At 35.2% G+C, this 11697-nt stretch overlaps 1 protein-coding gene across 1 annotated transcript in view; it reads left to right on the forward strand.

Moving 5' to 3' along the window:
• Nucleotides 1–28: 28 nt before the first annotated feature.
• LOC111320812 (DNA (cytosine-5)-methyltransferase 1.S) overlaps nt 29–11697 on the forward strand; it is a 28700-nt gene continuing 17031 nt past the window's right edge. Inside the window, exons 1-24 of the mRNA XM_022923514.2 lie at nt 29–171; nt 328–376; nt 552–613; nt 917–962; nt 1133–1508; nt 1893–1939; nt 2356–2420; nt 3542–3626; nt 3735–3826; nt 4273–4327; nt 4815–4895; nt 5237–5346; nt 5575–5693; nt 5837–5929; nt 6028–6113; nt 8162–8227; nt 8787–8864; nt 9148–9251; nt 9614–9677; nt 10222–10427; nt 10535–10610; nt 10701–10775; nt 11322–11405; nt 11488–11612. Coding sequence (XP_022779249.2) covers nt 125–171; nt 328–376; nt 552–613; nt 917–962; nt 1133–1508; nt 1893–1939; nt 2356–2420; nt 3542–3626; nt 3735–3826; nt 4273–4327; nt 4815–4895; nt 5237–5346; nt 5575–5693; nt 5837–5929; nt 6028–6113; nt 8162–8227; nt 8787–8864; nt 9148–9251; nt 9614–9677; nt 10222–10427; nt 10535–10610; nt 10701–10775; nt 11322–11405; nt 11488–11612 — 2291 coding nt within the window. The 5' untranslated portion in view covers nt 29–124. The remainder of the gene's footprint in view (nt 172–327; nt 377–551; nt 614–916; nt 963–1132; nt 1509–1892; nt 1940–2355; nt 2421–3541; nt 3627–3734; nt 3827–4272; nt 4328–4814; nt 4896–5236; nt 5347–5574; nt 5694–5836; nt 5930–6027; nt 6114–8161; nt 8228–8786; nt 8865–9147; nt 9252–9613; nt 9678–10221; nt 10428–10534; nt 10611–10700; nt 10776–11321; nt 11406–11487; nt 11613–11697) is intronic.

Here is an 11697-nt window from a genome sequence, read left to right on the forward strand (position 1 = left end):
GCGCAAATGAATTTTGGCGGGAAATCAACCAGTCAACATTCCACGCGATCGTGTCCATCGACAGACAGCTTTCAATCACAACAAAATCCACATTAATTCGCCGAAATTTCTTCGATCAGGAAAAATGGTCCATGAGATTGAAAGTGATTACCCAACAGAAATCTCTGAACGGTAAGAATCAGTGGTCACACTAAAATATTGGTCAAGATTTGACAAATTTTAGCAGATACCGAGCGATCACTGATGAATCAACCTCTGGTTTTACTTCAGTTGAATTTAAAGACTTTCGGATTAATCAAGATTGCTTACTGTTTTCTGTACTTTCAGGTTAATAGAGCTCGCTGAGGAATATAAAGACGGCGTTTTCACCGAGAAGGTAAAGTTCAGCCTCTCAAATGTAATCTCCTATAATTATTTCTACTATTTAATACAGCGTAGGGCATTTGCAAGAGGATCAATTTTTGGCAGACCTGAAAGAACCTTTCAGTGGTAAATTCTGTGAAAATTTCAGACCGTCAGCCATTTATATGTATAGATTCTTTCCTACACAGGGCTATGTGATGAAAAAGCTGAAGCTTATAAAACCGTTGTTGGCCGACTCAGTACAGGAAAAGTAAGCTTTAGATTTTTTTGGTTTTGTTTTGGATATTTTGCCTGTGTTTGTTTTAATTTTGTTGCTGTTGTTTGTGTATGTGTGCGTGTGTGTGTTTTTTGTTTTTTTGTTTTGCATTGATTGTAATCGTGAGTTACTAAAATGGCCTTAAGCTACCTGATAAAAAGCGGACTTTAATTATAATTATTATTGGTGGTGTTGCAGTTGAGAGAAGGGTGATCGCAGAAAAAAAATTTGGTAAAATTAGTCATCATCTTTTCTCCGGATTTAATTTAAAAAACCGCTGTTTTATCGATATCGTAGGATTCAGAAAGCTCAAGATGATTACAAAGAAGGGAAATCAACCGAAGTAAGTTCCTGATTCAGTCGACAATATTTTTGGTCTTCAACATAATCACATTTTGATATGTTGTTTGCATTCCAAGTGTTGAGCTGTAACATTATGGTTTGTTAATGCAATGCACATTCAAAGCAATTGCAATTTCAGATCATATTTTCATTTTTTACTCACTGCTTCAGGAGCAGCTTATAAACCAGTTGAAAGACCTACTCTCTCAGATTGGTCACAGAGCTAGCAATGGATGTGGTGCCATTCCATTATCTCCAGCATCAGCTAATGAAGATCAAAATGGCTCTGTGCCAGCTTTGAAAGAAGAACCAATGGAGACGGGAGAAGCAGCCCTCAGCAATACTCTATTAAGTGAAACAAGAAGTAATGACGAGGCTGATCGTGATGCTGGTGCTTCAGGAACAAACTCTGATGAAATTATGCAGACTGATGACTCAGATGATAAGCCAATGATTAACCCAACTACAGGGGCTTCAGATGGAAATTCAGTCGAAAGTCATAATGAAGATGGAGCTCAGACAGCTTTATTATCCACCAGCAAAGGAGGTACATATCGTGTGACAAATTACTCAGTGTGATAAAGGTTGTGGTTATTCGTCTTGATGATATATAATGATAATAAAATATTAATTTATTCTAATGTGGATCACATGTTTGGACCATGCTTGAGTATAGTTTCCTTTGGGGGCTTGGTTCTGCAGTTTACCTGTCATGTAATCAACATTACAATGGTCATCACTTTGAACATCAAGTTCTCTAACATGATCTTTAAAAGTGCTCTGTATAATGCTTCTTAGGGTGTTATATTACCAGTTAACTTCATCATCTCATTATTTGTAATGCATTATAATTAAATTTCTGAGTTATGATATTGTACCTCCACTTTCTTGCTTATTTAATTTTGCTCTCTGGCTTTTTCCCCTTTCACAGGGTCATCTTTGCCATTAAAGAAATCCTCTCCTGACTCAGAGGATAAGGTACCCAAAGAGTTGGTTTTTGTATGGAAGGTTGGAGGATGCATAGTGATCAAAGGGTTAAGACATTGCCCTTGTAATCCATTAGTTCTGAGTTCAATTTCTCCACCTTGCCACTCAGTGGATTTGTTTTCAATTGCCCCAAGTTTAACTCCTTGGCTGCTCTTTGTTTACAGCCTTCTTGTCAATCAGTGGGGTTCTAAACACTCTTTATGTTCCAATTTGTTTGAATTAATTAAAATACATTAAGACTTGTGAAATGCATCTTCTCTTTAAAGAACTAATAATTACCATTGTCAAGATTGTGACACATACCTGGAGATCACAATGACTAACAAAATGTTGCTGTTATAAGTGGCTTCAAAGAATGTTAACAAAAGTTAGGTCCAGGTTGTCTAACTGGAAAAATACTTTTGTAGAAAAAATCCAAACTGAGAAAAGAGACTAGCCGGCAACTTGGTATCAAAGAGATGTTTACCAAGGGGTAAGATACATGTAGATATCATTAAAAATTAAGTCATAGTAGTGAATAATATTTAAGAGATTTATTCAACTACATTTTTAATATACTTGACCCCATGTGGCAGAAATGTAATGGTCAGGGTTCAAAGAACCTGACTTTGGCAAATGTATCCATTTAATGTACTTCTGGCAAAAAGGAAGAAATGTGAATCAGAAACCTTTTGAATCCTTTGATGTGTAGGAATTGTAGAATTGTAATGGTCTCTTTTTTAAGAGAAACAGAGGCGATATTTGCTCAACACATTTTTTTTGGCTCTTGTCAAGTACATAACAACAGCAACAACAACAGCATTTATTTAAACATGATAAAAAATTCAGCGAAAGCTGATGTGGTCAGGTACAAACAATAAAACTAAATTCCTAACTAATTGCAAGAAGACTAATGTAAGATTTCTACATATTTACAACAATAAAAATTCTACATAGTACATCATTATAATATACATGGCTTATAATACACTTGAGTGACTTTTTAAAAGTGTCAACATCTTGAATTGATCTCTTTGGATTTTCCAGAGCATTCCACCGAGTAATTGACTTGTATGAGCATGATTTCTTGACTATATCTGTCTTAGGTCTAGGTAACTTAAAATGTCATTTTCCTCCTGAGGTCGTAACTACTTAACACATACTTTTCGAAGTGACGGTTCATAGGACATGGTAAAAGATACATGGTAAAAGATACATCTATACATCTAAGTATAATAACAGTGTGGGTACCTTCAATCTTTTTTGGATGGGAAGTGAGACCATTGGAAGTTACTTCTCAGCACTTAAATTGGATTTCCACAAAAAAATCTATATTTGATAACTCCCAGGCAGATAGTTACTAGCACTATTTATGCAAAGTGTGAAATCTCAAAGAGCCAGCCATGCACTGAGATGTTACGGCCTCCAGTTGTAACTAGACCACTCCATAGTGGGGTCGTTACATTTCAGTATGTGTGATCCACCTTGAAAATGTGTCTAGTAGAACTTTTGTCACTTCCATTACCCGTGAAACTTAATTAACAACCTTGTATAATAAGTATTGGATTGTATTAGAATTATTATTATCATTAATTAAATGACTGTTAATTGTAGGCCTGTTAAAAGAAAGAATACAATAGATGATACTGAAGATGCTGGTAAAACCAATGAAGATTCACCAAACAATGTCAATAGCAAAGTATGTTGTCCACTTTCATTGTAACACTTCATTATTAAAATGAACATAAATTTGGATTTTACAATAAAAATGTCAACATCAATGTTAATCAGTATGTTCAATGTGCAGGTTAACAAACGTCTTAAAATGTCAGAGGATGGAAGCACTGGTGAAAAAGAAATAGAATTGTCAGAAACAGAAACAGGAAGTGGACCAGAGAGGTAAGAATCTAGAGCTTCACAAAATAATACTCATTCAAGTTTGAAAGCTTGAATATTTAGTAAATAAACCCCTTTGGGCGGCTGGTATGTCGGCTGATAATGTTTGCAGCTGAGAGATTGTCCAAAAAATTAATATTTGGCTGAGAAGCGAAGCTTCGGGGGCAAATATGAAATTTTTACCACACCTCATAAATAAAATCCCTTTTCTTGACAGCTGACTGAAAAAGTTATCTACCGTTACAATAATTTACCAAATTGAAGTTAAAAAACGATGTACCTCATTAAAAATAAAACTAACTAAAAGAAAAAATTTAACCACAACATCTATACCTCATGCAAGTCATAGTAATTATGGGTTTAACTGTTCAATATTTTGCTGTGATAATGTTATAGATACACTTTTTCTTTTCATAGCATTTCAGTGTTCATTATTTTTTGCTCAACAGATATAAGTTAAGAGAATCTTCTGTAGCAGTAAAGTGTGAAGGGGAAAAAACACAGGTGCTGAAATTTTTTTTCAATTTTTCTGACATACTGAAGACCTCAGTGTAAATTCTTAAGACATTAATGCATTTCTTGGGAGTGTGGGAAACGAGTAAAATCTTAAATTGTTTATCTCTGTGTCATGAAAATTGGAGACTGTTATGCTAACTTCTGACATTTGTTGCAAGGGTTGGAAAATTTTCCCATTCCAATTTTATCATCTGCCATTTCTTTTCAATATTGAATTTAATAGCTTTATGTTCTGGTGATGTCCAGCAATGAAGGGTGGACCTATTTTCTGGGTTTAGGTCAAGTATTTGGTGTTAGGACAAACATCAGTTGCAGGACAGTTATAGGTTTAAATTTGATTTACACCAGAATTTTTTAGAGATTTATTTTGTTGCCTCTTAGTGGTTTCTCTAAGACAATGTTAGTAATGATCTTTCTTCAAATGACATCTCTATTTCTCTTTAACATAATAATAACTTGTTTAATCATTTTGTAGCCTCCTGTCAAGTGTAAGGAGTGTAAGCAACTTCTGGACAGTTCTGACTTGCGACTTTTTCTGGGTGATGGTGATGATGCAGTAAGTTTATAATGCATATTCCTCTCCAAGAGGCAGCAGTTTTTAAGGTTCCTTGAAGTTTAACAAATGTATATTGTGGTTTGTATTTTTCTCAGAGAAAAATAGAAAGGATTGTTTTTGTTTATGACCACTTATGGTAAACTTTGCTTTAAATTTACAATGACTGATAACTGACAACATGGCTGCCAACATTTAATACATAATCCAGGTCAGTTGAGAGTTTTCTCTTCCCATGACATTTTTAAAAATATTAAAATTAGATATTCTGCTTCTAGCCTGCATGTCTTAAGGGTCATGGTCAGTATGATTGTTCTAACATGTCAACTGATATTTACTGCCAGGTTGAAGAATTTGTTGCCTTAACGGATCCACGCTTGTCCCTGTTCTCTGGTGAAGAGGAACAATTTGACAGCTATAATGACAGACCACAACACAAAATAACAAATTTCAGGTAACAAATCTTTGTATCTGTACAATTGTCACATATATAAAATGAAATAAAGTTAAGACGATGAGAACTCTTCATCTCTCTTCTCAGGGCCATGCCATCATTGCTCCACCTGTTCTTATCTTTTTGTCCCTCTTTTGATCTGTTCTATTGTAACTTGCATCATAGTGGTCCATCAAGTTGCCTTACTCGTCTTCAAGTTCTTCTGACTTTTTCATGTTATTATTACAGCATCTATGACAAGAACACCCACCTCTGCCCTTTTGACACTGGCTTGATAGAAAAAAACATAGAACTATTCTTCAGTGGATACCTTAAACCAATCTATGATGAAAATCCAAGTCCAGAAGGTATTTCAGATACGAGCATTGGATTAAGATACTTAGAAAAGAAAAGGAAATCCTTATTACAGTCATCCTAAAACTATTGAACACAAACTGAAAAATTGATATTCGTACATGTATATACTTGCTAAAATTTGCCTTATATTCAGGTGGAGTTCCCACTAAAGCTTTAGGACCAATCAATGAGTGGTGGACAACAGGATTTGATGGAGGAGAGAATGCTCTCATTGGTTTTACTACAGGTGAAGATTAATCCCTTGATTTACAGTAACTGAAACTCTCGTCTTTCTTTAGGCAAGTGTATAATTTATACCTGCTGACTGAGTTTGTAAAACTTTAGCCTTTGCAGAGTACATATTGATGCAGGCATCTGAGGAATATATGCCCTTTATGAACCTTATGAAAGAGAAGATTGCCATGAGCAAGGTAATGCTATTACTTACCTTTTATCCTTCTATTTCAACAAGAATGTCAAACTAAAAAATCACAGCACAGACTTATGTTGGGTGGTAAAAGAAAATGAATTACTAGCCATCGCACTGGTGGAGCCAGATGGGTCATATGATCAAATTAATAATCAGCACAGTCAACTTAGGTTCTGGTTGCATGGTTTTGCTACATGTAGCACATAAAGCCAATTAAAAGCCAATAGTGCTCTCAGAGAGTAGGGACAGTGAATGGTAAATCCTGAGATGGATGCACTAAATAGTGACGTGTAAGTGGTGATAAGTAACGATCAGTTAGCAAGATTTTAAGTGAGTTGAAACCTTGTAAATCTCCTGGTCCAGACAGTATACATCCCATGATCTTAAAGAAATGCACTGGAACCCTAGATTCCTTGCTAAGTGATGTTTTTAATGTGTCTTTTACATTGGGCATGTTACCATACAATTAGAAATTGGCTGACATCACTCCTTTACATAAGAAAGGCATCAAAACCAATTGAAAGAACTATCATCCAGTCTCACTGACATCAGTGTTGTGCAAAGTGTGCAAAGTGATAGTAAGACAGCAGCTTGTCCACTTTTGGACTGCAAACAAGGTCTTTATTCCAAAGCAATTTGGCTTCCTGAAAGGGAAGTCTTGTCTTTCTCAATTATTATCTTCATTTCATGACTGGGCCCATGAGAGAAACAAAGGGTTGTCAACTGATGTTATATTCTTAGACCTTTCAAAGACATTTGACTCAGTGCCACATGAACGCCTTCTGACAAAGATGCACGCTTATGGTATCCAAGGCCCACACCTGTCTTGGCTCAGATGTTTTCTTACCAATCGATACCATCACGTTGTTCTGCCGGGACATCGCTGATCTTGGAATTTAGTTGTCTGGTGTACCTCAACGAACCATGCTGGGGCCGATTTTATTTCTCATTTATATTAATGATATTTTAAGAAACATTATGTCAAACACAAAACTCTTCACAGATTATGTGAAGGTGTATAGGATACTCAGGGATACTAAGGAAGATGTTGAAGAATTACAGAAAGATCTTGTTAACCTGGAATCTTGGAGCAATGACTGGCAGCTGAAGTTTAACACAGATAAATGTGAAGCGATGCGCATTTCTAAAAAGAATGATTTCTCAAGCCCTCAATACTATTTATGTGGTAACCAGTTGAAAGCTGTATCTGAAGTTAAAGATCTCGGAATCTACATTACTTCAAACTTGTTGGGGAGTATGCAAGCTAACAAATGCACAAACAGGGCAAACAATGTACTTGGATTCATAAGGCGAACAGTGGGTCCTAAAAACCCTGAGCTGTTTTCTAAACTTTATAAAAGCCTAGTCTGTCCAATACTCGAGTACTGCTCCCCAGTTTGGTGTCTGCACCTTAAAAAAGACTCAGACACCATGGAGAAGGTACAACATAGAGCATCCAAATGTGCCCTTTAAAAAATTGGGCAAGATATGACCAACAAAGAGCGCCTAAAACTTCTTAAATGGCCAACACTTGAGCAAAGATTATTCTCGTCACTTGCCGAGTGTTATATTAAGACAATAAATAGACTTAATGGACTTGATCCCTCTGCATTTTTCACATTTGCACTCGATTTTTGGCCTTTAAGAGCCAATCACCGTTTTAAAGTTAAGTTTGCATCAGCGACCTTAAATAGTTTCAAATATTCAATTTTATACGTATAATTGATAGTTGGAATAATCTGCCAAAGGAAATTACTGAGGCAGCAAATTTGAATATTTTTAAGAACAGACTGAGAGGTCACCTCGTAAATTTTGCTAGTTAATGCCAAGTTCTCATTTTTGATGTATTATAATTATATATATAGTTGTATCTAAATTAATGTCGTAATCTACTTTATTATCAGGAGATAAACTAGAAAGTGATAACCTCTTTCATCTCCTTTTCACTTTTTATTGATTGTGAGTGAACATTTATTATTATTATTATTATTATTATTATTATTATAATAAGTTGTTGAATTAAGGTCAGAAATTTTTCCTCTGTTACAGATTGTCATTGAGTTCATACAAGATAATCCAGAGGCAAGATATGAGGACTTGCTAAATAAAGTACAGGTAATGACACAATGTTGATGTATTTGTTGTTATTAACCATAATTTAAAAAGAAAGAAGGAGAGATAAGAAGCAGCAACTAAAAGGTTGTCATACAGTGTTTATTCAGTAATTGACAATATGAAATGCACAGATCTAGACTAAAAGCATCAGGTAGCTAATTTCGTAAACTATCAAATTCTTAGGATCATTGTACAACTAATACTGTTTACAACTAGGAAGAGCTCTTTAATTAAGCGTGTATCTGATCTGTCAAAGGAGGGAAACTTTGGGTAGGTCCATTAGAATGAACAAACTTGTGCATAGAAAAGGAGCTGTCATGTGTAAGTGTGCTATGGACTACTGCAAATAGAACTAAAAATCGATGTGTACGTGTGGCTACTATCCTAGTGGTGTGTGTTTCCATGTAAGTCCACATTAAGAAGTGCTCAATAATTTTGTGCAATGCTCAGTACAGTATTCTAAGGCATGACATAGAAAAGCAATATTAAGATGAGTGATCTATGTCAACTCCTGTGAAACATCTAATAATCTATAATTTATTATCTTATTTTTTCCAAGACTTCTGTGCCTCCAGAAAACTGTTACACTTTTACCGAAGACACTTTGTTGAGACACGCCCAGTTCCTTGTGGAACAGGTACAAACTTTTCATTTATCACTTAATAATCTCCTACCCATACATTTACATTGATCACAATCCACCCAGAGGTGTATGGGATAATAAATTAAAAGAATTTCTTTCCTCTGAAAATCACTGGTATCAATCCTTCAGGAGGATGGTGCTGAAAACTACAATATAATGTTCTTTTAATTAGAATATTTGTCTTGAGTACCTGTCATTTTTTTAAGGCATCTAGTCTCATTTTGTATCAGTTAAGTTTGCAATTGTTAACTTTAAATCTTTGCTTTTCGCTCTTCAGGTGGAAAGTTATGACCAAGCAGCTGATGATGATGAGGTCCCTCTGTTGGTGACACCATGCATGAGGGCTCTCATTAAGCTAGCTGGAGTTACACTTGGAAAAAGGTTTGTTAGACAAACATCTTTTTATCGAATTTAAGAAGTGGAAGAACATAAAATGTTTATGTCCCTGTACCATGTGTTGAATGACATGGATTTGAATGACATGGATTTCTTAATTATGCATCTGTTATCATGGTTTTTCAAGATATATCTTAGTAAAAAATGTATATTGCTTTAGATAGTGTACCAAGGATAATGACCTGTTACTTCAAGTATTATTCAAATTCCTGGTTTGTTAAAAAATTAATATTCATCTATTGGTTGCTTCAATCCTTTGTATTAATGCATTGCATTTCCTAAGTAAGAATTTTTTCAGTCAATTATTTTTCAGATGTTGTATAGTTGTAATCTTTTTTTCTATTCAGACGTGCTGCAAGGGGAGTGAAAGTCCGACTAGACAAGATAAAGAAAGATACAGGCCCATCAAAAGTTAGTGTTATTGTACACCAACAAATACAAAACAAGTCATCACTTTTGTGCTACAAGATTAAAAATTTTACAATATTGAAAAGAGAAACCTTGGATGGTTATTAACTGAAGTTATCACTGTATATTTGGCAGACCTCTGACCTCACACTATAAAACTGAACATTACAGCAAAAGTTTAAAAATCAGCACTTTCAATCCTCACAGTATCAACAAATGCTTTTCATTTCTCATTATCATGTTCCCACCAATAGCGTAGCTCCAGTTTCTGCATATAGACACACACACAACCCACAATTCCTCCATTTGATTAACGAAGGGCTAACACTTGAAACATCAGCTTTGAAACTCTTTGCGTGAGCCAATTTACATTATCAACTCAGTTGATAAAAACAAATTATCTTGTTAGACTCCCCCATTGATACAGCAGCACACTTTCTTTAAAAACTCACCCCCTTTGAACATTACAGCAGTTTTGTCTCTTTTGGGTTTTAGTTCAAACATGTATTAAAGGCCTCCTTGTAATTTGAAACTGATTTTATTGTAGGCCACCACTACACCCCTAGTGCGGAACATATTTGATATTTTCTTCCAAGATCAAATTGATGGTAAAGAAACAAGAACAACTCGAAGGAAGCGATGTGGAGTTTGTGAGGTGTGCCAGCAGCCAGATTGTGGAAAGTGCAAATCCTGCAGGGATATGGTCAAGTTTGGGGGAACTGGGAGAAAGAAACAGTGCTGTGAAGAAAGAAGGTTTTTTTTTTCCATGACCCTGAATTTGCCATGTACTGGCTTTCAAAAAAATTATTTATTTTATTCTCTTTTCCTTGAGGCTTAATTACTTTTGTCTTAAAATGTAGATGTCCTAACTTGGCTGTTGAAGAAGCAGAAGATGATGAAGAAGCCATTGAAGAAAGTGAAGAAATTAAGAAAATGGTAAGTAAATTGCAGGGTAAAATAAAGACATTTTAATTGCTGTTGTTTATGAGATAGTTTTTTATTTTGTGAATATTTTTTCTATTCCAGAGACCTAACAAGGAAATGGTAAAAAAGAAAGAAACAACACACAAAACTGCAAAGTCAAAGAAAGGGAAAAATGAGGTGAGTTTTACATTTTTAAGACCATGTGCAGCTCTTGCTTAACTGTAAGTAACTGTTTGTCTTCATTGTAAATACAAGCAACAGTACAAAGTTATGTTTGACTCATCACAGTTCCACTTGAACAGTGTTAGTATTGAAAATGTTTGATGTATAATTATGAATAAAGAGACAGGTAGTAAAGGGGTGACAGTAAAGATGTTTTTCTTGTTCTTCTATACACCACTTTCATAAATGGCTGCCAGATTGATATTCTTTTGTTTAAATTCAAATTAGCCTCACCAGCCTCGCTTGAGATAATGCATTCTTTTGAATTTTGAACTGTAGAAGGAGGAATATCAATTTGGCAGCCATTTATGGAAGTGGTCAATATGTAAAAACTTTGTTTTTTCAGTAGAAATCATACACAAGCACAAATTTTGTCTTTTTTTGAGGAGACCCTTGAGTAATATGCAGCTGTATTTCATTCATGAAAAGTATGATCTTTTTTTTAGGGGAGGGGGGTTCTAAAGAAGAAGAATTTTAAAAATATTTTTTGTTCTTATTTAGACCAAAGTTGAGTGGATAGGAGATCCCATGGAAGTCAGTGGAAAGAAAAAGTACTACTCGTCAGTTCTCATCAACAGCCAAGAGGTTTGTATTCTCACATCTGCATAGAATCCTGGATCATTACAGCTGTCAACACAAACCAATACCAATTTTTGATTTGTGGCAGATTCATGTGGGAGATTTTGTGAAGGTTCGTCCAGAGGATCCTCATATGCCACTCTTTATTTCCTGTGTGTGCTACATGTGGGAGGCAGCAAATGGTGACAAGCTGTTTCACTGCAGATGGTTCAGGTACAAACCAAATGCTTTGTGCCTAAAGCAATGTTAAGAAGTGCACTACATGTCTCTCAATCAATATTGTGCATGCTGCGTTTAA

The sequence above is a fragment of the Stylophora pistillata genome, chromosome 4 (genome assembly GCF_964205215.1).
Source record: "Stylophora pistillata chromosome 4, jaStyPist1.2, whole genome shotgun sequence".
NCBI lineage: Eukaryota > Metazoa > Cnidaria > Anthozoa > Scleractinia > Pocilloporidae > Stylophora > Stylophora pistillata.